Below are 27239 nucleotides of genomic sequence, written 5' to 3'. Positions count from 1 at the left end.
AGAAAAGAAACTTGTTATATTTTCCAAGAGTTTCTATTAAGCTGAGAAACCAGCCACCACATCTCCATTGAGTAGACATCAGGTCTTTTCAGACATAGCCTTACAATTTTTTGCCCTCTTATTTTGTAACCAGTAAGTGTTCTTCAGAAAGAAAAAAAAAAAAAAAACAATAGAAATAACACTACATAAAAAGATTGATTCGAAGAAATTTTCTTATGCAATTAGGGGGTGTTGATAAATCTGAGATCTGTAGGCCACTTTGTCAACTGAGAACTCAGCTGAAAGTTCATGCTGTGATACGAGACGCAGCTCAGTAGGTCCCGCTAGAACCAGGGGGATGGTTTCTACGTGGTGTTTGGAGGTCTGCCTTCTTCTTTCCTAAGAACGTTTCCTCTGAAGGCTGTCAACTATCAACACAAGGCCCACTCACATTATCCAATGTAACCACGTTTAATTACTTACATCAGTTGTATCTATAAAATAACTCCACCATTGGGCTGAAGAGATGGCTTGGCAATTAAGGCACTTTCCTGCAAAGCCAAAGGACCCAAGTTCAATTTTCCCAGGACCCACATAAGCCAAATGTCCAAGGAGTCACATGCATCTAGAGTTCAACTGCAGTGGCTGGAGGCCCTGGCACACCCATCCTCATTCTCTCTCTCCCTTCTCCCCCCCCCCCTCTTTCATAAATAAATAAAAATAAAATTTTTTAAAAAATAAATAATTTCACCACACTAGCAAGTGTTTGACCAATAGGCTAGAGACTATAGCCTAGCCAAGTTGACACCAATTATTAATGACCTGGACTGCTGTTTATGTCTTCATTCATTCAGAAGTCACCCCTTTATGGCAAACACCTTTCTTGACGTGAACAAGTCACGTCCCTGCTCTCCTAGAACAAAATTCTAAGGGAGCATTCAAGGCAAGGAAAGAGGAAGAGAGAAGATCGAGAGTTCCTCACTGCTTTTAGAGGCTGAGGTCCCTTGAAGTGTCTGTGCAGAGCCAGGTTGTAGACTATTCTGCCAAAAATTCCAGAAGAATATAACAAAAAGTGATTTGCCTTGAATTTGTACTTGTTTTAATGAATACAAGCATGGATATAGTGTTAAGAAAGGCATGCAGACCATGGTGGAGCACGCCTTTAATCCTAAGAACTGGGGAGGCAGACATAGGAGGATCACCATGAGTTCAAGGCCAACCTGGGACTACATAGTGAATTCCTGGTCAGCCTGGGCTAGAGCAAGACCCTACCTCAAAAAAAAAAAAAAAAAAAAATACCGGCATGGTGGCGCACGCCTTTAGTCCCAGCACTCAGGAGGCAGAGGTAGAAGGATTGGTGTGAGTTCAAGGCTACCCTGAGACTACATAGTGAATTCTAGGTCAGCCTGAGGTAGGGTGAGACCCTATCTTGAAAAAACAAATAAACAAAAAAAAAAAAAGAAAAGAAAGAAAGGAGAGGGAGGGAGGGAGGGAGGGAGAGAAGAAAGAAGGAAGGAAAGAAGGAAGGAAGGAAGGAAGGAAGGAAGGAAGGAAGGAAGGAAGGAAGGAAGGAAGGAAGGAAGGAAGGAAGTTAGCCAGTCAGTTAGTTAGTTAGTTAGTTAGTTAGTTGGTTGGTTGCTGGGAGAAGACAGTGCTTGTTCTCCTCCAGAAGTGTATAGCTCTGAGAGTTTAGGAACCTGGTCTGCCTTGTCCATCAGTATCTTCTAAGACTTAGAATTTGACTTGTAAATACTACATTGAAGGAACAAGAGTGCTCAGGGGCCAGAAGCCATTTATCCCTCCCCACCTCAGGACTTCACTTAGTAAATTTCCAGGCTCTCCTTTGTATGTAAGCCCTTCCCAGAATGCCTATAGCCAGCCAGTCTCAAAGCCAGATAGCAGAACCTCAGGAGGGAAAGAAGATGAGATAAAGACTTACCAGACAAGAAGGGGCCCCGGGGTCTAAGAGGAAGCAAACCTCAAAAAGGTGGTAGGAAGGCTGGAGAGATGGTTCAGTGGTTAAGATGCTGGCCTACAAAACCTAAGACCGGAGTTCAATTCCCCTGTACCCATGTAAAGCCAGATGCACAAAGTGTGACAAAGTTTGTTTTCAGTGGCTAGAAGCTCTAATACCCCATTCTGTCTCAGTCTGCCTTTTTTTGCCGGCAAATAAATAAAAACTTTTTTTTTTACAAAAAAAAAAAAAAAAGGTGGTAGGGCCAGGCATGGTGGTGCACGCCTTTAAGTCCAACAGTCAGAAGGCAGAGGTAGGAGGATCGCCATGAGTCCTAGTCCACCCTGAGACTACATAGTGAACTCCAGGTCAGCCTGGACTAGAGTGAGACTCTACCTCAAAAAAAGGGGGAAGAGCAAGAGAAATGGCTTAGCGGTTAAGCACTTGCCTGTGAAGCCTAAGGACCCTGGTTCGAGGCTCCGTTCCCCAGGACCCACATTAGCCAGATGCACAAGGGGGCGCACACGTCTGGAGTTCATTTGCAGTGGCTGGAAGTCCTGGCATGCCCATATTTTCTCTGTCTCTCTCTCTCTGCGTCACTCTCAAATAAATAAAAATAAACAAAAAATATTTTTTTAAAAAAGGGGGGAAGCTGGACAGATGGCTTAGTGGATAAGCGCTTACCTGTGAAACCTAAGGACCCAGGTTTGAGGCTTGATTCCCCAGGACCTACGTAAGCCAGATGTACAAGGTGACACATACATCTGGAGTTCGTCTGCAGTGTCTAGAGGCCCTGGTATGCCCATTCTCTCTTTCTCTCTCTCTTTCTCTCTCCTCCCCTCTTTCTCTATCTCTCTCAAATAAATAGATAAAAATCAACAATTTTTTTTAAAAAGGTGATAGGAAAAAGCATGCATTGCCTGCATTGGAGAGGGGTTACAATATTTGTCCACCATATCTATAATCAGTGCAGTGAGAAAGGGCAGCTCCATGTTGGTACAGGAGAACATGACATTAGGGTTGTTCAGAGATCTTCCTGTCTCTCAAGTGAGTGACATAATGTCCTGGTGTGTGTCCAAGGGCTGGTTTTGTCAATTATCATCTGGAACAGTGCCTGAGGCAAGGCAGGCACTGTGTCAACATTTGCTGAATAAATGAGTGAGTGAATGAATGAACAAATAATATTCCACTCCGTCTAGGCCTTTGTCAGCATAGAGAAGGTGCTGTTCTCATAAGGGGTGAAGGGAGTGTGTGTCGGGGGGCTGCACACCTTCAGTCTCACCCTCTGCTTCCCTTGACTCATATGTAAAATGGTATGCATGGTTTATCTGCCTGAAATGGAAGAGAGTGTATTTATTGCTCTTCCTGAAGCCCTAATAATAATGTTCATTTTTCTCTAAATTTTGATTCAGTGATGCTCTAAACTTAAAGATAAAAAGAATCAGTTATAGCCGGGCGTGGTGGCACATGCCTTTAATCCCAGCACTGGGGAGGGAGAGGTTAGGAGGATCGTCATGAGTTCGAGGCCACCCTGAGACTACATAGTGAATTCCAGGTCAGCCTGGGCCAGAGTGAGACCCTACCTCGAAAAACCAAATAAATAAATAAATAAATCAGTTGTGTTGGTTTGAAGAATACAGTTAATATAGCACACTCCTTCCCCCCAATATCAAACAGACTTAACTCCCAATCACCTGAGCTGATGAGACGCTACAGCGCTTCCCCAGGCCGACCTTAACCCTGCCCTTCAACATTGCACTCTCTCTGCAAGTCAGTCACAGGGAGGGGACCATCCAGAAGGCAGAAAGCCCCCTTCTGCCTGCTTCCTTCTTCTAAATGGTCAGTGAGGAGCAGTGAACAAAGTGAAGGAGTTGTGATTCAGATTTCTCCCAAAAGTTGGGGTGGAAACTCCCCTCCTGTAGGGTAACACGAGAAGTGAGATGTGATCCACCCATTGAGGAGCTGTTGCCACATCAGCAACATTTCAGAACATCTAGCCATCTATGTCTGCCCTAAAGATCCACTGGGCTAACATGCTCATTGCTTCAATTCCTTCTGCCGTGGCGTCTCAAAATCCTGTGTATAAATCATGCTCAGCCCGGGGCTCGATGCTTCCTCATTAAACAGGCAGCATCCAAACACTGCAGCTGAAACGAGGCGCAACATGGCTTCTTGGTGCTTCAGAAAACGTGACAAACAATAGCCATTTTCCCCATGGGTCTCATTTGTGGAACACTGTCTCTGTAGCACATGAATATGTCATCAGACACACAAGTGCACGCACATACATATACATACACACACACACACACACACACACACACACACACGGCCTATACATCAGAGTTTAAAATAAGCCCTAATCTGGATAGGAAAGCCATCAGAAGGAAGTAAAAAAGAAAAAAAAATTGTTATACAGCTCCTCATAAATTTCCCTTTAAAAGACAAAGGTAATGTTGATTCTGTAAGGAAGCGATGAACTTTCTCATTAACTGCAGGACTGGATTCCTTTTTTTGTTGTTGTTGTTTTTTTTTTTTTTTTTTTGGTGGGGCGGGAGTTTGGGTTTTTGGTTTGGTTTGGTTTGGTTTTTCAAGGTAGGGTCTCACTCTAGCCCATGCTGACCTGGAATTCACTCTGTAGTCTCAGTGTGGCCTCGAACTCATAGCAATCCTCCTACTTCCGCCTCCCGAGTGCTGGGATTAAAGGCGTGCGCCACCAATCCGGTCCTGAATCCTTCGCGTCTAGATCATGATTCAGCTCCTGTCTTAAGACTATAAATGGCCTTACTGATAAACCTATGGGTGTTTTCCATAACATCCACCCCTCTGCCCTCTCTTAAACACTGCTCATCACCGCCTCCTTTGGCTACCGCCTCCTCCCTCCCTAAGCTGCCCATCACCACCTTCTCCTGTTCTTTGCCCTCCTGTCTATTTTCTTCATGTCTCGTTCATTGACTCCATGTGCACCTCCCGCTCTGACTAGCTTCAGTGACATCACCCGGCTCATCCCCACACACACAGCTACTGGCAGAACACCAGAGCTTGAGTGTCTGAGGTGTGTCAAAAAGCTGATGGAAACAGCACACTTTTTATCTGACTTCTCAGATGTTCCACCCACTTAGCCCCTCATTTCTGCTACGGGCAATCTAATTTCAGCTCAAAAATCCAGGGCTGAATGGATGGCTTAGCCTTTAAGGCATTTGCCTGCAAAGCCAAAGGACCCAGGTTCGATTCCCCACGACAACCCACATTAGCCAGATGCACAAGGGAGCCAGATGCACAAGGGGGGGGCACATATCTGGAGTTCATTTGCAGTGGCTGGAGCCCCTGGCACACCCATTCTCTCTCTCTCTTTCTCTCTCTCTCTCTCTCTCTCTCTTCCTCTGTCAAATCAATAAATCAATAATTTTTTAATCCAAATTCAGTCAGATCAGTGTTTTGGGGATTTTAATACTTTCTCACAGATCCCGCTGTGGTATAGTCCCTCCTTCCCTTCCTCCTACGCTGCCCTAGTCTAGGCCCACCAAGTACTGCTACACCTCTGGAAAGTGGGATTTAGACCTAAGAACCAGTATTAGCACTTCACAGCAACCTGGTAGAAAGGATGAGTGAATGGGAAAGGACCAAAGGTCTCCAAGTGTCTATCCAAATATCAAGTCTGTCACAGATGAGTTTTTGTTTGGCCCAAAGCGCAAATTGTAATGTCAAGTCAACTTCATATACACACGTTGACTGCACATCTAGCTATTCAGATTCTCTGACCGATTCCAGCACATGGGGTGCATGCCTTTCAGCTGGATCTGAAGTTTGATTGGATGTTTAGACACCTGACACTCTAACATAGTGTTCTTCTCTACCTACCTTCATTCAGTTATTTATACTCACCTGCCTCTACCCTTTCACGATTCTTGAGCCTTGTGGCTGTGTGCACCTGCAAATTCTTTATTAAAAAAATACTTAACTGGGCATGGTGGTGCACGCCTTTAATCCCAGTACTCGGGAGGCAGAGGTAAGAGGATCACTGTGAGTTCAAGGCCGCCCTGAGACTACATAGTGAATTCCAGGTCAGCCCAGACTAGAGTGAGACCCTACCTTCAAAAACTAAAAAAAAATAAATAAATTAAAAAAATTTACTTATTTATTTGGGAGAGAGAGGGGGCGGGGAGAGAACAGACACACCAGGGCCTCCTGCTACTGCAGATGAACTTCAGGCACCTGCAACCACCATTCTGTGCGTCTGGCTTCACATGGTGCTGAAAAACTGCACATCATCGGGCTTTGCAAGCACGCTCCTGTAACAGCTGAGCCATCTCTCCAGGCCTGCTATTGGAAACTCTGATCTGGAAGTCAGGGCTAAGGTTTTGGGTGTAAGGATGCTAATTCTGCTCAACTTGCATCTTTTGACTCCCAAAACTGTACCAGTCTGTTGCAGTGAGATTCTCCTTGCTGAACAAACACCTGACCAACAGCAGTTTATAGGAGGAAAGGGGGTGACTTCAGGCTTACAAATTCCAGGGGAACACCATCCCAGTGGCATACGAAGCTGGCTCACAGGCTGGAAAGATGGCTTAGTGGTTAAGCACTTGCTTGTGAAACCTAAGGACCCCAGTTTGAGGCTTGATTCCCCAAGACCCATGTTGGGCAGATGCACAAGGGGGCACACGCGTCTGGAGTTCGTTTGCAGTGGCTGGAGGCCCTGGCGCATCCATTCTCTCTCTCTCTCTCCCTTTCTCTCTCTGTCCCCCTCAAATAAATAAATAAAAATAAACAAAAAAATTTTTTTAAAGAAGCTGGCTCACTTTCATAGATCCAAGCACAGACAACCATCAAGCAGCCAGCAAGCACCAACCCCCAGCAAGTAAGCACACACCTCCAGAGCTCAGACTGCTGTCCACATATGTTAGGGCTGGACTCTAAGATCCACTCCCAGTGACATCTCCTCCAAGCTCCTCCAGCTGGACTGCTGGAGACCCAAGTTATAAGCGCAATTCTTTCAAAAAATTTTTATTGATTATGGACATACTTAGTATGGCAACATCACATGTTGGTACCATCCTTTCCCTCACCCCTAAGCCCGTTTCTGAAGAGGGCCCTCCTCCCCAGTGTGGGGGGGGGTCACAGGTTATCCCCATGGGGATTGTGGATTATGCATTGTGGGAATAGCAGTCAGTTGATGGGGAGATGTAGTGCCTCAGGAAATGATGTCCCAACTTGTGGCTCTAACAATCTTTCTGCCTCCTCTTCCACAAAAATCCCTGAGCCATGTTGGATGTGTTTTAAGTCTACTTTAGTGATGGGCTCTTACGAGCCTCTGGATCTCTGCTTTGGTAGGTGTTGAGTGTCCTCAGGGTCTGTCTCCTTCACCCTGGCAACAAGCTCAATTCCTAATCAAAAAATACCTGAGTCTATGGAGCCATACATTCAAACTACCACACAGTCACAATCATAAGCATGCAGATGTTTGGAAACATTTTATCAGGAAATGTAAATCAGTAAACAAGAAAGCAGGATACAAGTGAAACTCAAAGAAAACAAATCAGGTTGATTAACAGGCAAAGAGTAGAAAAAATGACATTTGACATGAAGCACATCTTATACTTTAACCCTAAATCATGTGCTTAGTCATTTAATATTTGGCAGTTTACTTCTCTGAGCCACAATTTCTCCTTCTACAGAAGTCAGATAATATAATCTATTTCATAGTGCTGCTCTGATAAAATAAAAGATAAGACATATCATTGGATTCATAAGTAGTTGCTATTTTTTCTTTTGATTCTTTTGTTTGTTTGTTTGTTTTTCGAGGTAGGGTCTCACTCTGGTCCAGGCTGACCTGGAATTCACTATGTAGTCTCAGGGTGGCCTCGAACTCACGGTGATCCTTCTACCTCTGCCTCCTGAGTGCTGGGATTAAAGGTATGTGCCACCACACCCGGCTTGTTATTTGATATTTTTGCAATATGTGGGATGTGTTTGTGTGTGTGTGCAGGCATGTGTGCATATGTGTGTGTGAAGCCAGGGGTTGGTGTCAAGTGACACCATCTATCACTGTCCATCCTATTTATCGAAACAGGCTCTGTCCCCGAACCCAGAGCTCACTGATTCAGCTCGCTAGCTTGCCCCAGCAATTAACCTGCCTCCCCTGCCCCCAAACTGGGATTATGGGCATGCCCCTGCTCAGCTTTCACATGGGCGCTGGGGATATGAACTAGGTCTTCATGCTCCAGTCCCAGTAGTAGTTATTAATAATAAGAAATAATAATTCCCTTAAGTGAAAAAAAAAGTAGTTTGCTGAATCAGAGCATAGTATGTTGTCTGATGATACTGCAACAGAATGCTTCACAGAGGGACATGACAGTAGCTAAAAATGGATACAGAGAACCAGAGACGAGGCCCAGCCACCATTTCTCTCCAGTCCCCAACTCAAGGCTCAAAAGGTTCCACCATACTGCTAAAACCACTTCCGGATGTGGCAAAAGCGACGGGTTGTGACGTGGTGCTCTCAGCACATGGGCATGGAGCCAGGGAGGCATGGGCCCTGATCTCAGGCCTGCCGCTTAGCAGGTGACTGAGGATGAGTCAGTCTGTTAACTGTTTCAGGTCCTCCGTGGTCTTACTTACAATTTGGTGGTAGTGTGGCATGGCAGCCTTTTCAAACAGGATCATGAGCACACACAAGTAATGCATTTATGCTAGGCCCCTGGCCAAACCCAGTTAACCTTCTGTGGTTGGAACTGAGGGGTGTGGTTTTCTAACCTTGCTTTTTCTCTTGCCTGTCTTTGCCTCCGTGTTGTTTCCTCTTTTTTTTTTTTATTTTTTTGTTACTTTTTATTATTTATTTGAGAGCAACAGAGAGAGAAAGAGGCAGATAGAGAGAGAGAGAATGGGCACACCAGGGCCTCCAGCCACTGCAAACAAACTCCAGACGCATGCGCCCCCTTGTGCATCTGGCTAACGTGGGTCCTGGGGAATCGAGCCTCGAACGAGGGTCCTTAGGCTTCACAGGCAAGCGCTTAACCGCTAAGCCATCTCTCCAGCCCTCTTTCCTCTTTTTTTTCACCAGACTCTTTTGCCTTCTCACCTGTATCTGTGCTTCTAAATAGCGTTTACTGAAAGTAACCTCACCTGAAGGCTTACATGATAAGACAGGCTCTGTTGGCTTGACACTAGCTTTAAGCAGAATTGCCTAGAATGCCCTTGGAAGGACTCCAGATTCGTGTGTTCTTATGAGCCCTGTATGTTCCAGGAAGCATGCCAAACTGAAGTTAAATAAAGCCACGCTGCAGACCAGTGTGTTCTCACACATCCCGCAGTTACATAAGTGTGCCTGTGAGCATAGCATGGGGACGACCAGGAAACCCAGCTTCGGGATCACTGGAATGGAAAAAGCAATGGTACAGAGTGGCCGAGGGACGAGAGTTGAAAGACAGGCCTATCTCTTGGCCCGTTCATTCTATGTCTGGCAACCAAACCCGCGAAAATCCTTATGATAACTCACAAGCTTTTGACGGAAGGATGTTCCTGCCAGACTAGTTGGTAAAGCTGTAGAAGTAAAACAGATCTCAAGATCTGACAATAGGTTTAGTTCAATGTGGTTCACCCATGTGTAGTTAATGAATGATATCATAGAATGTCGGTTAACATGGAAGACCAGCCAAGGTATACTGATAACTGACAAAAACGGATTTTCAAGGCAAAATATGTGGACGAACCCATGTTAGTAAGTACATATGTTTGTGAAAACAGACTAAAAGTCTAACAAGTCAATACTTGGTTGTGAAAGTGTATTAGTTATTTTAACTTTTTTTTATTTATTTATAGTTTTAAATGCCTGCATGTACCAGTTGCATCAGTCATGTTTTGTGAGTGGAGACACAGGGCAGCTAGGTAAACGGCTATATGGCTAGCAAGATAAACATACCATTGATATAGACAACCAGACAGGAAGATCCTTATTATAGAAATGGATGTATGGATAATAAATGACTATAGATACAGAGAGAAAAGTGACAGATGGCAAGTAGGCAAATAGAAGGGAAATAGGCCAGGTGTGGTGGCCCACATCTTTATTTAGTGAATTTAGTGAATTTGAGGTCAGACTGGGCTAGAATGCGATCCTACCTTGAAAAAACTAAAAAAAATTAAAAAAAAAAAAACTAAAAATAAGCTGTGCGTGGTGGCGCACACCTTTAATCCCAGCACTCAGGGGGCAGAGGTAGGAGGATCGCCATGAGTTCAAGGCCACCCTGAGACTACATAGTGAATTACAAGTTAGCCTGAGCTACAGGGAGACCCTACCTGGAAAAAAAATAAATATAATGACAAAAGGAAATAGATAAACGATATGATGAGATGGTTGAGACAAATTGATAGGTAGATAGTAGATGGTGTGTAGATTCATGATAGGTTAAGTAGATAGATGATAACAGACAGAGATGGTGAACATGAATAATAGATAATTCACAAAGACGACAGGTAGCTAAAGAGTGGCCTTGACAGAAACAGAGATGTAGAAGATGATGATTAATAAGGATGAGGGAAGATAGATATAGCTTGATAACATATATTAGGTAGATTTACATAGATGACAGATTGATGGATACCAGATGGCAGATAAATGATAGATTGATAGATGATAGATAGATGGTGATAGTTCATAGTAGATGGATGATGGATAACAGAGATAGGTAGATAGATGGTAGATAATACATGATGATGGTAGATAGATGATCGGTAGATAATAGATAAATGGTGATGATAGATGATAGATGATGATGGTAGATAGTAGATAAATGATGATATATAGATAGATAATAGATGATGATGATAGATTAGATAGATGACAGATAATAGATAAATGATGATAATAGATAGATGATGATAATGATAGATAGATAGAGAGATAGATAGATAGATAGATAGATGATAGATAGATAGATAGATAGATAGATAGATAGATAGATGCATACATAGATAGATACATAGATACATAGATAGACAGACAGACAGACAGACAGACAGACAGGAGGCACGTGGATCCAGACATGTAGACTGCGAAGAGCTCATCTGACGACCGTTCCCCCCTGCGCGGGGACCTCCACGGTGCCTGAACCCACCCTTTCTGCCCCCAGGTGGACTCCCACGGCAACATCCTGCTGAGCACCCTGGAGATCAGGAACGAGACGAGCGGCTCCGAGGTGCTCACGGGCGTGAGCGAGCCCAAGGCCACCATGTACTCGTACGACAGCGCCAGCATCCAGTACCGCAAGCCGCTGAGCAGCCGCGAGGGCTTCGGGCGCGGCCTGGACCGCCACGGCGCCCCGGCCCCGGGCAAGGGGCGCATCCGCAGGCGCGCCTCGCAGCTCAAAGTCAAAATCCCAGACTTGACTGACGTCAACTCCATAGACAAGTGGTCCCGAATGTTCTTCCCCATCACCTTCTCTCTTTTTAATGTCGTCTATTGGCTTTATTATGTACATTAAGGTCTGTCCCAGAGGTTCGATTTTCCTCTTTGTAAGCTCACAGGTCACCAACAGCGAGACTGCTGTTCCTGGGTGGATTTTTTTGTTTGTTTGTTTTGTTTGTAGTTTGTTGGGTTTTTTTTTTTTTTTTTAGGTAAGAATTTCAGCCATCCAATTGGTTTTAGGTCTTGCATATCAATTTTATTATTATACCATGTTTACTTCAAAAGAAAAAAAAAAAAAAAAAACACTGTTTTTTTTCCAGTCTACTGTGGTCCAGGTTACCAGCTCTTCAGGAGATCTCTATGAATCGTCACGTTTACAACAAACAAGGAGAGAGAAGGCAGATAGGTAGTAAATGGTTATCAGTCTTTCTTAGCTGCCCTGGATTGTACTGAAAAAAAAAAAAATTTTTTTTTTTCTTTTCAAATAAAAACGGAAAGAAAGAGGACCTTGCTGTCCACACGCACGACTTCCTGGTAAACTGTAACAAATTTCATGATGCCAAAAAAAAAAAATCGCCACAATTTCCATGATCTCAGAAGAAAAAAAAAAAGCCATTTCCAGGAAGAAGGTAATGAAACAGAGTCTAGAAAAGAACAAAGGAAAAGAAAGAAGGAAGGAAGGTTCCCCTCCACTCACGGTGCCTTCTAGAAGGCTCCTCCGCTCTGTGGAAAGGGAGGAAGACCAGCACAAGTGCTAGGCACGGTTGAACAAAGTCAACCTGTTGTCACCCCCCCCCCCCATCACCATGAATATCCTTAAAACACTCCTCAGACTTCCCCGCAGATGTTTGCAATTAGGGTTAGCTTCCAGCCTGATCAAAATGGTAGCCATGGAGGACTCCCCCCCCCCCATTTCTTCTTAAGAATAAGGAGATCTGGGGACAATGAGAATATTTTTTTTTTCTTTTTCTAATCATTTTGTGAAAGCCTGGAATTCCTCTATGCTGAGCCCCATTTCCACAGTCTCTGGCTCCAGGGAGGAAGAGAGGACGTAATGGGGCGTGGAAGGAAGCAAGCGTTGCGTGCAGAAGCACTGCCCTTTCCATGAGGAAGGCGAGATTTATGTACTGGGAAAAGGGTGCCTGGGCAGTTGTCGACACTGCCAAGTCTTAAGTCAACCTGGTATATATTTCTTAGCCTCCCGATGGAGGAAAGCTGGGCACGGAGGCCTCACCTAGCACGTTTCTGTTTCTGAGCTCTGCTTTGCAAAGGATGGAGCGCGAATGACCCAGGAGAAACGCGCTCACCTATGTCACCTATGTCCTCCTCTGAGGCTAGGTTTCCATTTTTAGGAAAACCTTTCAAGTAGCAACATCCACAGATAGACGCTCCAGCGACAAAAGCAGGAGGCCTTGATACATGCACACCAGCCCCCCAGAGTGTGAACCCTGTCTGCCCTAGTTAACCACTGCCATCTTTGCTCTGCCTTATCTCTGCTCATGGATTTTTCCGGGTCACGGCGCTCGTGACCTTGAGCGATGCAACACACGATTCTAAACATGTTCGACAAGCCACGCTTGGGTTCCTCCCATTTGATGTCATTAAAACCTCGTTTTCTTTCAGCTTGAGTACGTGAAAACTTTTTATGTCCTTTTTGCAAGGTTGACTGAGAGGCTAAATTGACCAACCACTGATCGAGATGATTCCACACATGAGCCAGGCGTGGGAAGGTGGGCTCCTAAAGACGCCTGCCTCATTGAAGGATCTGTCGTTCTCCCGAAGGCCATGAGGGGTGTCAACGTCCAGTGTAATGTGAGCTGCTAGAAGTTAAGAGTCGCGATTGGAAAGGTAAGGCTGAAACAAATGCGCCCAATGGAAATGGAGACAAAATAGTCTCGTGGAAAGCAAGCGATCACCCAGATCCCTGAGTGACTGTGGCTGAAGGAAGTGCGCATTCAGTGGAAACATCAAACTCCCCACTTGACCTGGAAAGACGATCTCAGTGGTTGCCGCGAGGAGCTGTTCAGGTTCCAGATGTTCATGTGGATTGTCAGGTGTGTGGCCATACTTCCCCGGTCGCGGCTCTCCTCAGCCCATAGGCATGGAGTCCTAATTGTGAAGTCCCGGTCTGCCCCTGGCACACTGACATGCTTTACTATTATGTGATGCCCAAATAAGAGTCGAAATGTGGCCAAGTTCAGGATTGTAAGGTTAGTATTCTCAATGACCGCCCAGGAACCACTGGGCAGCCATTTATTTTAAATACAGGAGGGGAAATTTTGGAGATGATACCTACCAGAAATGAACCATTCCAATGTCAAGAGCTCTTTAAAAAGTTAAGTTTCAGATGCTAAATCAGAAAGGAAATGTCCTGCAATCTATGTTCCTTAATGAAACAATTGATCTGCTTAGATCGTCTTGGGAAAGATTGAAACAATTTGTATATTTTCATTATGGTTTTTATCTTGCCTTTTAAAATCTAAAATGGTTTTTGCTATAGTTTTAGATGTAAAATGTCTTCTGCATAAAGAAAGGGTTGTATTTTTTGTTTTGTTTTGTTTTTGAACTCTTACAGCCTAACCTTCGTAAAATGTAAAATTGCTGAGCGTAAATCTACATTACGTATTGGGCCTGAAATGGCATTACTACCGGGGTGGCACTGGGATCGCAGCCACGATTATGAAAATCCTGTGAAATAGTTTTGAGTTCAGAAGCAATGTCAGCCAGCAGAACAGAACTTCTGCCCTGCTTTAGGCTCATAATCTCTGACCCCACTAACTTCTGACACCTCCTGGACCAATTCTTCCCTGCTCCTGGTTATATTCTCCCTTCCTGGGCTAAACAAAATAGAAAAAAAAAAAAAATCCTTATTTCTCTGGCTGTCTCCCCTGTCTGGTCCAGAATAATGTACCTAAAACATAAAAGTTGGGCTGGAGAGATGACTTGGCGATTAAGGCGCTTGCCTGTGAAGCCTAAGGACCCATGTTCGACTCTTCAGGTCCCACGTAAGCCAGACACAAGGTGATGCAAGTGCACAAGGTTGCACATGCGCACAAGGTGGTGCACACATCTGGAGTTTGAGTACAGTGTCTGGAGGCCCTGGCATGCCAGTTCTCTCTCCCTCTCTCTCTCTTACTCTTGCTCCCTCACAAAAAAAGGCCAGTCTGTTGGGCTTGCCTAAAAAAAAATTAATAAAAGTTATGAGGCATTCTGAAGCTCCCTCATGCTGGCCCCCAATCTTGAGATAGTACATTATTACATTATACAAAGGTTATCATTTAACTATCGTTAGGTTATCTTTTTGCCCTGAAAATAGCCGTACTCCCCTGCATTACTTAAGTGCTGGAAGAGGCGGAAAACTGCAGACTCACTTTCTTAAGCCTCAGTCAGGTCCCGGGAATCTCTGGTCCACAGTTACACGGTGAGGCGGGTTGTGCTGGACACGTAACCTGTGCGCACCCAGCCACGCTGCTTTTACTCTTCCCTGGCTTAAGACATCAGGGGTGACATCATTACGCTCAGCAGTTTTGTAAGGCAAATCCCCAGGCAATTCTCCAGGGTTGTGTCTCCATCTGTCCAATGACCAAACAGAAACGGCAGCTGGCCAGTCCTGCTGAGATCTGTGTAAGCACATAGGCTATCTTTATTGTAACTCACAGTCAATGATGGGGCTAGTGATGCAAACAGAAAAACGTGCTGCAGAAAATCAACTTTGGCTTAAGGATCCCAGGACAGGCTTTCCTTTAAAAAAAAAATAATAATCATAATGTTCAATTCATAGAAATACTGACTTCCATCTTTCTAACATCAACAACTATAAATATTCATTTAGAAAGAGCTCAGATCCAATCTGCCAAGTTAAACAAGAAGGATACAAGCAGGATGCTCTCCAAGATTTCTTAAATGGTCAACTCGGAGCATGATCTTGCCAAAGGGTGACAGTACCACCACATTTTTTCCCCTAAACTAAATATAATCATATATCCCAGGAGGGGAGCAAAAAGAATGAGCAAACATTTGCTCATTTGGCTTCAAATCAGTTACTGAGATGAAAAGAACAGGAAACAAAAATATCTGTTTGATGAAAGCAAGCAGAAAACAGCGAGGTGAATTTGTTCATGGGATGTAGACTACTGTGTAAACTTCCTTGTAAATTCTGTACATAGTTCGCCAAATCGTCCCCTCCCCCCCCCCCCCCCCCCCCCCCGGTGACATGGTGGTTCTCAGCTTTGGGTGGGCATTTTAAAAAAAAACCCTGAGCATTGTAAATAATGTCAGTTTATAAAGCATTTGCTTTTATCCATGACGTGACATGACTAGTGATTTGGGCCTCAACCAGAATCTTTTCAGCTCCTGCTCCTCCTCTGCTGTTTTGTGAGTATAGTTGTGCGCCTCTTGTCAGCCATAGCCAAGTGTCCGTGATCACTGCCTCATGCCCTTACCCCACCGAAAGGGACAGCAGCCCGCGAACAGGCTGCCCACCTACGGGGACCAGGAACAGCGCACCAGCAGAAACTGAAACTGGAGCAAGATGCTCCGGAAACAGTGACATGAAATGTCGCTGTGTCACTGTGGCTGCTTGTCCTGTCCGATTCCGAACTATCCATGGCGTTCAGGGGGGTCAGGAATGGAAGAGAGGCTCAAATCCACAGGTGACCCTAAGCCTCATTTGCACCAATAGCTTTAGCGTCTAATTTCTCTTCCACCATGTCCCTAAAACTTCTATGAGAATAAAAGTGACAAGGAGGGATTAGTTTTATCAGTCATTTGGACAGTCAAATATCCAAAGGATGGGGAGGAGCAACGAGAGAATAGAGAGTAACACTCACACTGACAGACTGACTTGTTCCTGGGAAGATCCGGGTGACTGTCATTGTTTTTTAAGGGGAAACAGAAGTGCTGGTATAAACTGACTGGGAATTAGAACAAGGATGTTTCAAGGGACATGTGTGAGATGTGCTAGTTTAACTTAAAAGAGAGTCTGTCAATTAGATGTTTTCAAATATATCTCCTCCAAGTTTTGATACACTTGACCACGTCTTGCAAATGGTAGGACGTTATACCATAAAATGTGTTTCCTTGAAGACCAGCAGTGCTAGAAAGGGTGATGACACCTACAGAAATCCAGACTCTCCAAGCACTTGAGGACACAGGTTATATTTTGGTTCCAAAACATGCACCATCCATCATCTACCATCACCTACATAAGACAAGAAATGTCTCTCATATGTAATCAGTTCCAAAACATATTACGTTTTTACTTTTTGTGGGATGTAGTTTTTTGTTTGTTTTTTTTTTTTTAAACTCTAGACCTAGCTTAGACTGACCTGAAACTCATTCTGTAGCCCCAAATTGGCCTCAGACTTCCAGAGATCCTCCTAACTCAGCCTCCCAAGGGCTGAGAATATAAGCAGGAACCATCACACACAGCATACTTAAATTTTTTTTAACTTTTTTTTCAGATAACAAATCGACTAAACTGATAGAACTCATAATTGTTGAAAGCCAAAATTCTACCAGCAAGCATTTGAAAGAAATTCTTTTTGATAAAAGAATTACAGAACAGAAAATCTAAGCTTCTCTAAGGGTGAAGAGTTTTATGTCTGTTTGAACTTCTCCTATAGCAAAAATATCCAATTCAAATTGAAACTAACAGTGCGTGTGTGTGTGTGTGTGTGCATGAGTGTGTTTTCTTCTTGTTCTTTTGCCTACTAAGAAGTACTCTGCATAGAAGGACTCACATCAAGGGAGTCAGAAGAGTTCCTGATTAGTCTCCAATGGCATTATATACCCTGAACTTATCGAAAAGGCTCCAGGAAGGAGTTTGGATGGGGTAATTGTTATTTCTGAACCAACTGAGAAAGAAAACCAGTTGATAGCACAACTCAACACTTTCTGTCCTTAGACAATCAAAAACTAAATCAATAAAACAGAGGCCAAACAGTAATGCTCATTTGCCTTAGGGAAACAGGGTCACAGTTGCTCATGGCAACAGTCGTAGGCAAGAGCCGAAGGCTGAGGAAAGCAATCAGTATCACTATCCCACTGGCTCCTGCTTCCTCCTGGATGGCCCCTTGGGGAGAAACAGAGAAAAAGAGACATTTCCCATTATATTTTTTTATATGTGCACATTGCTAAAAGATCACATCTGTACATTTTTTGGATTCTGGCTTTTATAAAATAAATGAGCTCTTGTGTCTTCATTCCTTTGCAGCTGTGTATCATATTGCCTCATGTTCACATATTGGAATTGATTCATTTCTCCTCCTCCTCATTTCTAAACCTCAGACAGTGCCAGAATTAAAGTGTATGTCTTCAACTTAATTCACAAACATGATGATTTTTAATTCTCCCACCCTCAATCCCAACTCATACTGCCTTTTAAAGTTCTTTGGAGATAAATCACTGTCATAGCAGCCTCCTCAAAACTGCCTTGAGCCGGGCGTGGTGGCACATGCCTTCAATCCCAGCACTTGGGAGGCAGAGGTAAGAGGATCGCCATGAGTTACAGACCAGGCTGGGGCGCCAGAGTGAGTGCCAGATCAGCCTGGGCTAGAGTGAGACTCTACCTCAAAAGAACCAAAAAAAGAAAAAAAAGACCTGCCTTCAATTATTTTTATTTTCTTCTTTTCTGGTCCTTATGTAAAGAATACATGCATACATGCATGTAGGGCTGGAAAGGTGGCTTAGCAGTTAAGGTACTTGCAAAGTGTAAAGACCCATGTTCAACTCTCGAGGTCTCAAGTAAACCAGACACAAGGTGACTCAAGTGCAACCCACAAATTTAGTAACTATCCTTGTAACATGACTTTCAGAGTCATGTTAAGCCACTTGATGTCAAGTAAATTGAATACTTGTTCATGTTCCTTGAAAAGCACATCAAATGTACAATTATATTGGAAAGTACCTAAATGACTTACTATTTTTAAACTACTATTTACTTGTTTATCTATCTGTAAGCAGAAACAGAGAAAAACAGAGAGACTGGACAGGCCAGGGCATCTAGCCACTGCAAGCAAACTCCAGACACATGCTCCACCTTGTGCATCTGGCTTTACGTGGTGTTGGGGAATCAAACCCAGGTCATTGGGCTTTGCAGGCATGGACTTTAACCGCTGAACCATCTCTCCAGCTCAGTAATTTGCAGTTTTTTCTTAAGATTTTATTTTTATTAATTTATTTATTAGAGACAGAGAGAGGGAGAGAGAAAGAGTGAGTGAGAATGGGCACACCAGGGCCTCTAGGCACTGCAAATGAACTCCAGATGCATGTGCCACCATGGGCATCTGGCTTATGTGGAACCTGGAGAATCAAACTTGGGTCCCTAGGCTTCATAGACATGCGCCTTAACCACTAAGCAATCTCTCCAGCCCAATTTACTAGTTTTATAATATTCTATATACTGCAATATTTTGCTTTAAGGAACTCTCAGAAAATATACATCAATGTGATCTGGACTCTATTTTTAGAATTCTGAAAGATATAGCTGTTCTTAGCCAGTCTACAATTCGGTCAAGAGAAAGCCACAAAACCCTCCCTCATGGATGGAAAAGCCAACTTCCAGGCAGCACCCGAACCCAAGTGCATGGTAGCACCCTCTCCACTCTTGGACGCCATGGCTCTCCCTGTTTTGATAGAGGAATAGCAGACATGGTTGACTTTGAGCTTCTCCCACTCCGCTCATCTCCTACCCCACTTCACTAGTCAAACCTGTCTAATATTTTAGGTACAACGGTGGCAGAAACAAAAGTTGCCTTACTAAATTGTGATCCACTTTCTAGCTCATTTATTTGTTTCTTTGCTTGTTTGAGAGAGAGAGACAGAGAAAGGGAATGGGTGTTCCCGGGCCTCTAACCACTGCAAACAAACTTCAGATGCATGTGCCACCATGTGCCTCTGGCTTACGTGTGCTCTGGAGAGCGGAACCCAGGTCTTCAGGCTTCACAGGCAAGTGCTTAACTGCTAAGCATTTCTCCAGACTGCTTTCTAGTTCTTCTGCCATTCATCCTTCCCACTTCCATTTCTGAACACGATTTCCAAAACGACTTCTACAAACAGATGTTCTTAGCTAACATTTTCTGAACTTCCATGTGTCTCCTCAGAGCCTTCCACCATTAAAAATTGTAAGTGCTGGGCGTGGTGGGGCACGCCTTTAGTCCCAGCACTCAGGAGGCAGAGGTAGGAGGATCGCTTTTGAGTTTGAGGCCACCCTGACAAAACAAAGTGAATTGCAAGTCAGCCAGGGCTAGAGCAAGACCCTACCTCAAAAAATCAAATCAGGGCTGGAGAGAGAGATGGCTTAGCAGTTAAGCACTTGCCTGTGAAGCCTAAGGACCCCAGTTCAAGGCTCGATTCCCCAGGACCCACGTTAGCCAGATGCACAAGGGGTCACATGTGTCTGGAGTTCATTTGCAGTGGCTGGAGGCCCTGGTGCACCCATTCTCTCCCCCCCTCCCTCTCTCTCTCTCTCTCTCTCTCTCTCTGCCTTTTTCTCTCTCTGTCTGTCGTTCTCAAATAACTAAATAAAAATTACAACAAAATTTTTTTAAGAAAGGAAAAAAATTGTAAGGATAGTGAATTCTTCCCTTGTGTTTTAGGCAGTCATAATTGGAAAAAGCCTCTTCTTTGCAAAATTTTCTTAGTATTTGGCCCTTTAACATTACACATCCTACAAAGATTATTTCAGCCTCTCCATACATAGGTGTATTCACTGCTCCACTTAAAGTAATGAGTCCGGGGATGGAGAGATGGCTTAGTGGTTAGGGCATTTGCCTGCAAAGTCGAAGGATCCATTTCAACTCCCCAGATCCCATGTAAGCCAGAAATACAAAGTGATGCAAGCTTAAGGTCACACATGTGCACACACCTGGAATTCAATTGCTGGAGGCCCTGACACACCAATTCTCTCTATATATATCTGTCTTATTCTTGCTCTCTCTCATTAAAAAAAAAAAAAAAAAAAAAAAGGCCAATCTGTTGGGCTTGCCTCAAAAAAAAAATCAATGAGTTCACAGCTTTCTTTCTCTACTTTCCCAACACCTTTTTACCTAAAGATGGACCCAAACTTACTACTATCATTTTGAAGACAATTCAAACACTTCAAAGTGTCCAATTCCCAACCACGGTTAGTACTAACATACATATCTATCAGTTGCAAGTAAAAATAGATGCAACTAGAAAGAGCTTTTACAATCAAAATGGTATTATCTCCTATAACAGTAAATTCGAAAGTAAGATGCTTCATGTGGGTTATTTCTGGAGTATTGTGATAATGTCAGCAAGGACCCAGGTCCCTTCCACAGTCCATCCATCTCTCCTTTGCCTAGTATCAGTACTCATGGTTATAACAAGCTCACATACACCCCTCCTTGCATGCTGACATTTAGACAGAAACAGAGTTAAGTCTTGTCTTGAGTCTCTTATTAAAAGCAAGGAAATAGGCCAGGCCTGATGGCGCACACCTCTAATCCCAACACTCAGGAGGCAGAGGTAGGATCGCCATGAGTTCAAGGCCACCCTGAGACTACAGAGTAAATTCCATTTCAACCTGGGCTGGAGTGAGGCCCCACCTCAAAAAACCAAAAAGAAGCATGAAGATAGTTCCTCATGTTGGGCCTCAGCAGCCACCTTTTTTGTTTCATTGGCCAAGGCTGAGTTACACATACATACCAGGACCACTGACTGAAAGAGGGAGGGACCATGGTTGACCTATGGTAGAGACAGTCGAGAGTTGGTCAACCTGAGGAAGAATTACAAAAGGAAAGTAGAAAGGCTTTGGGTAGATATCCAGTAATGACTGTCCCACATTTGTCTAAAGTATCCAAATACACTTTCCCACTCATAATACAGTGAATGGCATTTTGCTACAAACATGTGAAATTATGACCATGCCAGTAGCAGAACAGAGGCTCAAATAGCTTAAACGTCGTACCTAAAAGCCGATAACTAGTTTCTATGATAGAATCAGTATTCATTCAGGTTTTCTAGCCTCCACAAAGCTTTTTTCCACTTCTACACCACCCAGAGACAATCCTGGTTTACCCTGATGATCCGACTTTGAATAATCCAAAGATGGGTGGAGAGTTTCAGGGAAGGAGACAGTTCTAATGCAGAGCAGGACAGTAAACCCAGTAGACACGGTGTCCAGTTTTGGTTTTTCTGTCTTCTCCATCCTCTCCCCATACAAACGCCTTTCATTAGTCTCTTGAGTAAGTTTCAGGAATGGCTGTACAAAAGAGAAGCTTCAAGTCTATTCTAGTTTCTTCTTAATTTGATCTATTTATATGCAAGCAAGGAGAGATAGAAAGAGACAGACAGAGAATGGGCGTGCCAGAGCCTCCAGCCACTGCAAATGAACTCCAGACACGTGCGCCACTGTGTGAATCTGTCACCAAGGAATTGACCCAGGTTGTTAGGCTTGGTAGGCAAGAGCCTTAACTGCTGAGCCATCTCTCCAGCCCCACTCCATTTTCCTGAACCCTGTTTCTGCTTCCAAATGTCAGAAAACTATAGGACCCAGCTTGCCTTAGATAATCCCAGGTGTGTAATTATGAATAAAGCCCAAAATATCCACTTAAAGGATAGTTATATGGTCACTTTAACTGTGAGATGCCACTAATCAAAAGGGTATAGGAAACACCAGTAAATTTAATGTTCACATATTGAACCATGGACCTCACCTTTCACGCTCACCAAGGTTTTCATGGTTCTCCTTAGTTTGCTCCAGGAAAATTAAGCCTTGAACTTTTTCTACCCTCCTCTGCAATAGCTCCACATCTACTTGGAGCATTAATTTCCACTGCTTTAATTAATTTCCACTGCTCAGATATTCCTTCTAACCCCACCAAAATGGTGGTTTAGGAGACAAGTCACCAATATCCCAAAATCCATTTAAAAGTAACCCTTACACACACCGTTCCATTCTCTGACCTGATAGCACCTCTTCAATTTTTGTAGCCATTCTGTCCAATATAATTGGACTTTTTTTTGTAATTTCAGTACTTTTGTAAATATTCTTCTACCTCCCAAAATAAAATACAAAGTCTTTAAGAGTGAATACTCCAATTTCTACCCCAAGTATTTATTTTTCTACCCATGGTAGAGTCTATAAATGCTGATCAAATGACGTAGGTGGTAAACACACCAGGCCATTCTTTAAAGCTCAGTATTTCTGAGATGACAGATAATACTTGTGGGCCAGGTGAATTTACACTCTCCCCCAAGTTTTCTCAGCCCTTTGGAGCCTATGCCTACATTGACTAACTGAATTTACAAAGCAAGTCGAGCCCTGGTTGGCATCATGCATAGTGTCCTTCGAATTTTTTTTTTCCCCCACTGCAAGACTACAAAGACTTAATGTTCATAATCCCTCCGTTCTAGTTTCTACCAGTTTCGGCAGAATTGAGTTTCCCATCCTAATTTACTATTGCTTTTCCATTGCAGCAATAGGACAGTTACTTCACAGCTTCCATTTTACTCTTGGCAATCCCAGTTTGCCTTATTAAAAGCCTTCTGAATGTAGGGTCTAAGGAGTGTTTGCTCTTGAAGTTGGAACTCTGCTGTATTCTGTGTGGAACATGGAACATCCCAATGTGTTCTAAGAGAATATGTTTGAGTACTGCACCACATATTCTATTTCTACCAAAATAGAAGTAGAAAATTTAGAACTATCTATGGGGGTAGACAGTTCGATTATTTGTCACTGCTTCTTAGTAGCACATTGAGGGATATGCAGACTGAGTTCTTTTTATGATCCCCTTCCGTTGCTAACATTCCTGCTCTGTTGTAATTTATTTGCATAAAAGAAAATATATAATTTGCCAGTCTTACCTCAGAATGCCAACCAGCCTCACCAGTTTTACTAGATAATGTATTTTTCTACATGTAGTCCCCACAAACATCGAAATGTAGTGTATTTGTTTTTGTCTTTCTTTGATCAACTCATTGCTCATCTGATGACTGCATCTTTTTTAAAATACTCACTGGATAAAGCTTGAAATATATTTTGCAAAAGTGCCCCTTGAGACTTTTTTTTAGGAAAGCCCTTGGATCATTCTGATTCACTTAGTGAGAATGACATATCCAACTGATCTTTTATATCCAGAACATGCCACTACTTTTCTAAGGAAATGCTTATACACATGCACTTACTAACTGTGTTGCTCAATTGTATATTTTAAAGAGAGCCAATAATACACACTCTTGATTTAGAAAAAAAAACAAAACTTCCATGTGGTATTATTACAAAGTCAAGATTGCCAGAGGTTTGGGGAATTCTCAATGGTTTAAATGCTTACAAGGACCAAACACTATCTGAAACTTAAAATAAGTTCTTGTTTTTTTTTCACCACCAGGTAGAATTTTGTGCCACCGTGATAAGAGCCATAATCCTGGTATGTCCTTTAGAAACTTAATGGAAATGAAATGCAGTTTATGATGTTGCTTAAATACGAATCAAACTGGTGTTTCAAGAACAGCATGTAGGTTTAGGATGGCTTGCTTGAAAGCCTTTCCTGGCTGTCCATCATCTAAGAAGTTGACTTTACACAAGGGGCTTGAACTTGAGGCAAAGGTCTTTCATGGTGATACCAGAAGTTTGGGAAAGCAAGTCTCATTAGATAAAAAGAAAAAAAAAAAAAACACCAGGAAGTCACTGACTTGCCAATAAGACACTGATGACCACTTCACCTCCATCTTGATGGAATTCAAAAATTAGCCAAACTTGCCAGACCAGTTTCTGCCTAGTAATTTAATTCACAGCTTCCTGTAGGTGTGACTTTCAGAAGCAGGTGCTACCAACATGAACGTAAAGAAACAAACACGTACGTATATTCAGCTGGGTCTCAATCCATTAGGCTAAACTCACCAAATATGTCAGAGCTTGTTACGTGTTTTCATCCTTGTGTCTTTAAGCCTCCACTAATCAATTTTGCTATCTACCCTCCTACCAAATGCAATTCAGAAAACCCTTATCCGTATTGACACAACACAATTCTGGTTCTTGTAAGTAAAAGAAAGTCTCTCTTTATTTTAAAGAAGGCAAAACTTCTGGCATTGCAAAGAAGCATCAATATTGTAATGTTCTTTTGCTCTTTTGACATAAGCCTTTTCTTTGTAACATAAGCAGGTAATGCTTTTTTTGTAAACCTACCTACCAGGCCACTAAAGAAGTTAAATGGTGAGAAAGAGGATTTCTGGAAACCTGTTGAAAACTTTTCATAAAATGGCATAGGTTTGGACAAATACAAAGAAGTGATGGACTCCTGACTTTTATAATTCAAGTTTTCTATTTTCTATCGACCTATGCTGCATTTTCTGATTGAAACTGCCGTGTGTCTAACAGTTGCAATCGTGTGGGTTTTCTGTACTCTCTTTTTACATTTGAGATCAAATTTCATACAGTAAGCTTGTTTCTCCTTGTTCTGTTTGGGGTTTGATCAAAGTACTCTAACTGTTTCATTGACTCCTTTGTATGTGCTAAAAGTAAGTGACCTTCTGCCTTCATTGTCTCAAGTGCTATCTGCGGGAGGGAAAAAAAATCCACGAAGCCTGTAGACTGTAATCTACATAAATAAAAGAGACTTCCCTGTCAGCGTGAATTCGTACATAAGGAACTCTCTCTGTGGCCTCTCACTCCTGACCCTTCCTCCCTTCATGATCTTTTTTTCTATCCTGAATCGTCTGCTGAATAATTAATTGTGCGCTCCTGTAAAGTACAAAATCCAATGACGTGCAATCAGTTATGGACGTGAAGAGAGGCTTGCTCTTGACTTCAGGACTCACAGACACCCTCGCAGTCACTGGACTGCCATTCACTCAGCGTTTTGTGGACAGTATGGCTTTGCTAGAAAATATGTTGTCGTTTGCTTGGGTGTTCCAGATTTTAAATGTTTCAGCAAGTGAGAGACAGGACATTTGAAAGGCTGGTGTCCAAGCCGCCAGCGGTGCTTGCAAAGTCACGGCGCAGCTTCTGAAATGTGGTTCATCGCTGTAAATATGTACAATTTATGTCAGCTTGTTTATTTCAAAAACACAAATAAATAATTTTAATTATAAATGGTCACATTAAAAAGCTTACTTTGTGCTGTTTTCAACATGCAAGATACCAGGCATAATCTTTTTTTAAGCTTTTAAAATGTTTAGAATGCTGAATCTATTGTGAAAGAGCTTTTGTTGTAAAATTTAAGACAAAGCTAAAGTCTCTTTATTTGGGAAAAATCCTTTACAGGATTATCTATAAATTGGAAAGAAAAAAATACCAGCACCTTTCCAGGAGTTTGTTTTTATATGACATTAATTTTTCTTAATATTCCTTAGGATTCATGCCTTAGAAACGTTTGAGCAAATGGAGTGTTTATATAGTACAGAGCAAAAAAGGAAGACATGAACCATCTCCTTGCATTAAAAGCTGATGCCAACAACAAACTTCCTGGCATCCTTTTGAGGTGGGTTATACCATTTTTTAAAAATAAATCTCCATAGTATATATGAATATTAGAGGTGCCTACTTGTCAGTCTTTCCTCTTCTGAAGATCTCCAACTTGCAAACTCATTCCCTCCCCTGAGAAAGAATGCGCTGACAATGTAATGAACAGACTCCAGTTGCGAAGTTCATTCGCCCATTAATTGGTGGTTAGCAGAATAGCTTTCCAATAAAAGTCTCCATTCCAGCCTTAGGGACAAGTTTAACATTTATCTAACAAAATAACCAGGAATCACCGCTTTATGAGCGAAGTTTCAGCCTGAAGAGCTACTTTCTGAGACATTCACTACTGGCAACCAGCTCACTACACCATGCAGTGAGAGACACCACCCAATTTCCCCGACGTTAGAAAGGAATAAACACGAAAAGTGACCCAGGCAGGGTTTGCTGGGTGAGAAACCCCAGCCATCTAGCCTCTTACGTGCTCCTAAACAAAAGAAATACAAATTGTTTGTTTTTTTTTTTTTTAATTCACCAAGCAGTTATTGGTAATTTCACAGGGGCAAGAGGGAAGAGCTAGGGCAATCAGGGGCACCAGGCAGACCAGACAGCGATGCGCCACAGTGAGCACGGGCGGGCCGAGCCGCGCTGGGCGAGAGTGCCCATCACCTGCTGGCAGGCTAGAAGGTCCTCTGCCCACTGAGGAGTGCCAGCACCGTCACCACAACCCAAGTGGCATCACTTGAGTGCATCCTGTCCTACCTCTTTTCTTTTTAAAATTATTTATTTATTTATTTATTTATTTATTTGCAAACATGGAGAGACACAGAGAACAGGTGCACCAGGGCCTCCAGCTTCTGGAAAGGAACTCCAGACACATGTGCCACTTTGTGCATCTGGCTCTACGTGGGTACTGGGGAATCAAACCCCAGTTTTTAAGCTTTGTAGGCAAGTGGCCTTAGCCACCAAGCCATCTCTTCAGACCCCACCCATCTCTTAACCTGTTTAAGATTCTGAAAATCGTCCAACATATTCACCACCCAGATTCTACATCAACAGCCTGCAACTATCATTATCACCAATGGAACATTTAATAAGTTGTGATTGCTTTTAAGTATTTTTAAACAACTACTATATTTTAGGTCATTTGTCTCATACAGATTTCTACAAATTTTAGACATTTAGAAAATATGATGTATTAGCTGAGGATGTGTTCAGTTTGTAAAACCACTTGCAACATAATATGAGGCCCTGAGTTCATATCCCCAGCACTCATGGAAAGTTCCAGACATGATGGCATGCACCTGTTTAGTTTAGTTTAGTTCTGTTTTGTTTTGTTTTTTCGAGGTGGGGTCTCGCTCTGGCACAGGCTGACCTGGAATTCACTATGTAGTCTCAAAGTGGCCCTAAACTCAAGGTGATTCTCCTACCTGTGCCTCCTGAGTGATGGGATTAAAGGCGTGTGCCACCACACCCAGCTC

The 27239-nt window shown here is 43.0% G+C and overlaps 1 protein-coding gene and 1 long non-coding RNA gene across 3 annotated transcripts in view; both read left to right on the top strand.

Moving 5' to 3' along the window:
* Gabrb1 (gamma-aminobutyric acid type A receptor subunit beta1) overlaps positions 1-11519 on the top strand; it is a 409215-nt gene extending 397696 nt beyond the window's left edge. For both annotated transcript variants that reach the window (XM_004658682.3, XM_045130001.1), the window contains one exon: positions 11062-11519. In XM_004658682.3, coding sequence (XP_004658739.2) covers positions 11062-11412 — 351 coding nt within the window. In that variant the 3' untranslated portion in view covers positions 11413-11519. The remainder of the gene's footprint in view (positions 1-11061) is intronic.
* Positions 11520-11631: 112 nt separating this feature from the next.
* Positions 11632-25396, top strand: LOC123453313. Its single transcript, XR_006632731.1, has 2 exons — positions 11632-13546; positions 23690-25396. It is a non-coding gene; the product is annotated as an uncharacterized LOC123453313 (long non-coding RNA).
* Positions 25397-27239: the final 1843 nt, after the last annotated feature.

The sequence above is a fragment of the Jaculus jaculus genome, chromosome 11 (genome assembly GCF_020740685.1).
Source record: "Jaculus jaculus isolate mJacJac1 chromosome 11, mJacJac1.mat.Y.cur, whole genome shotgun sequence".
Lineage (NCBI taxonomy): Eukaryota > Metazoa > Chordata > Mammalia > Rodentia > Dipodidae > Jaculus > Jaculus jaculus.
Note: the sequence above shows the minus strand (reverse complement) of the source record. Positions and strands in the feature narration are given on the sequence as shown.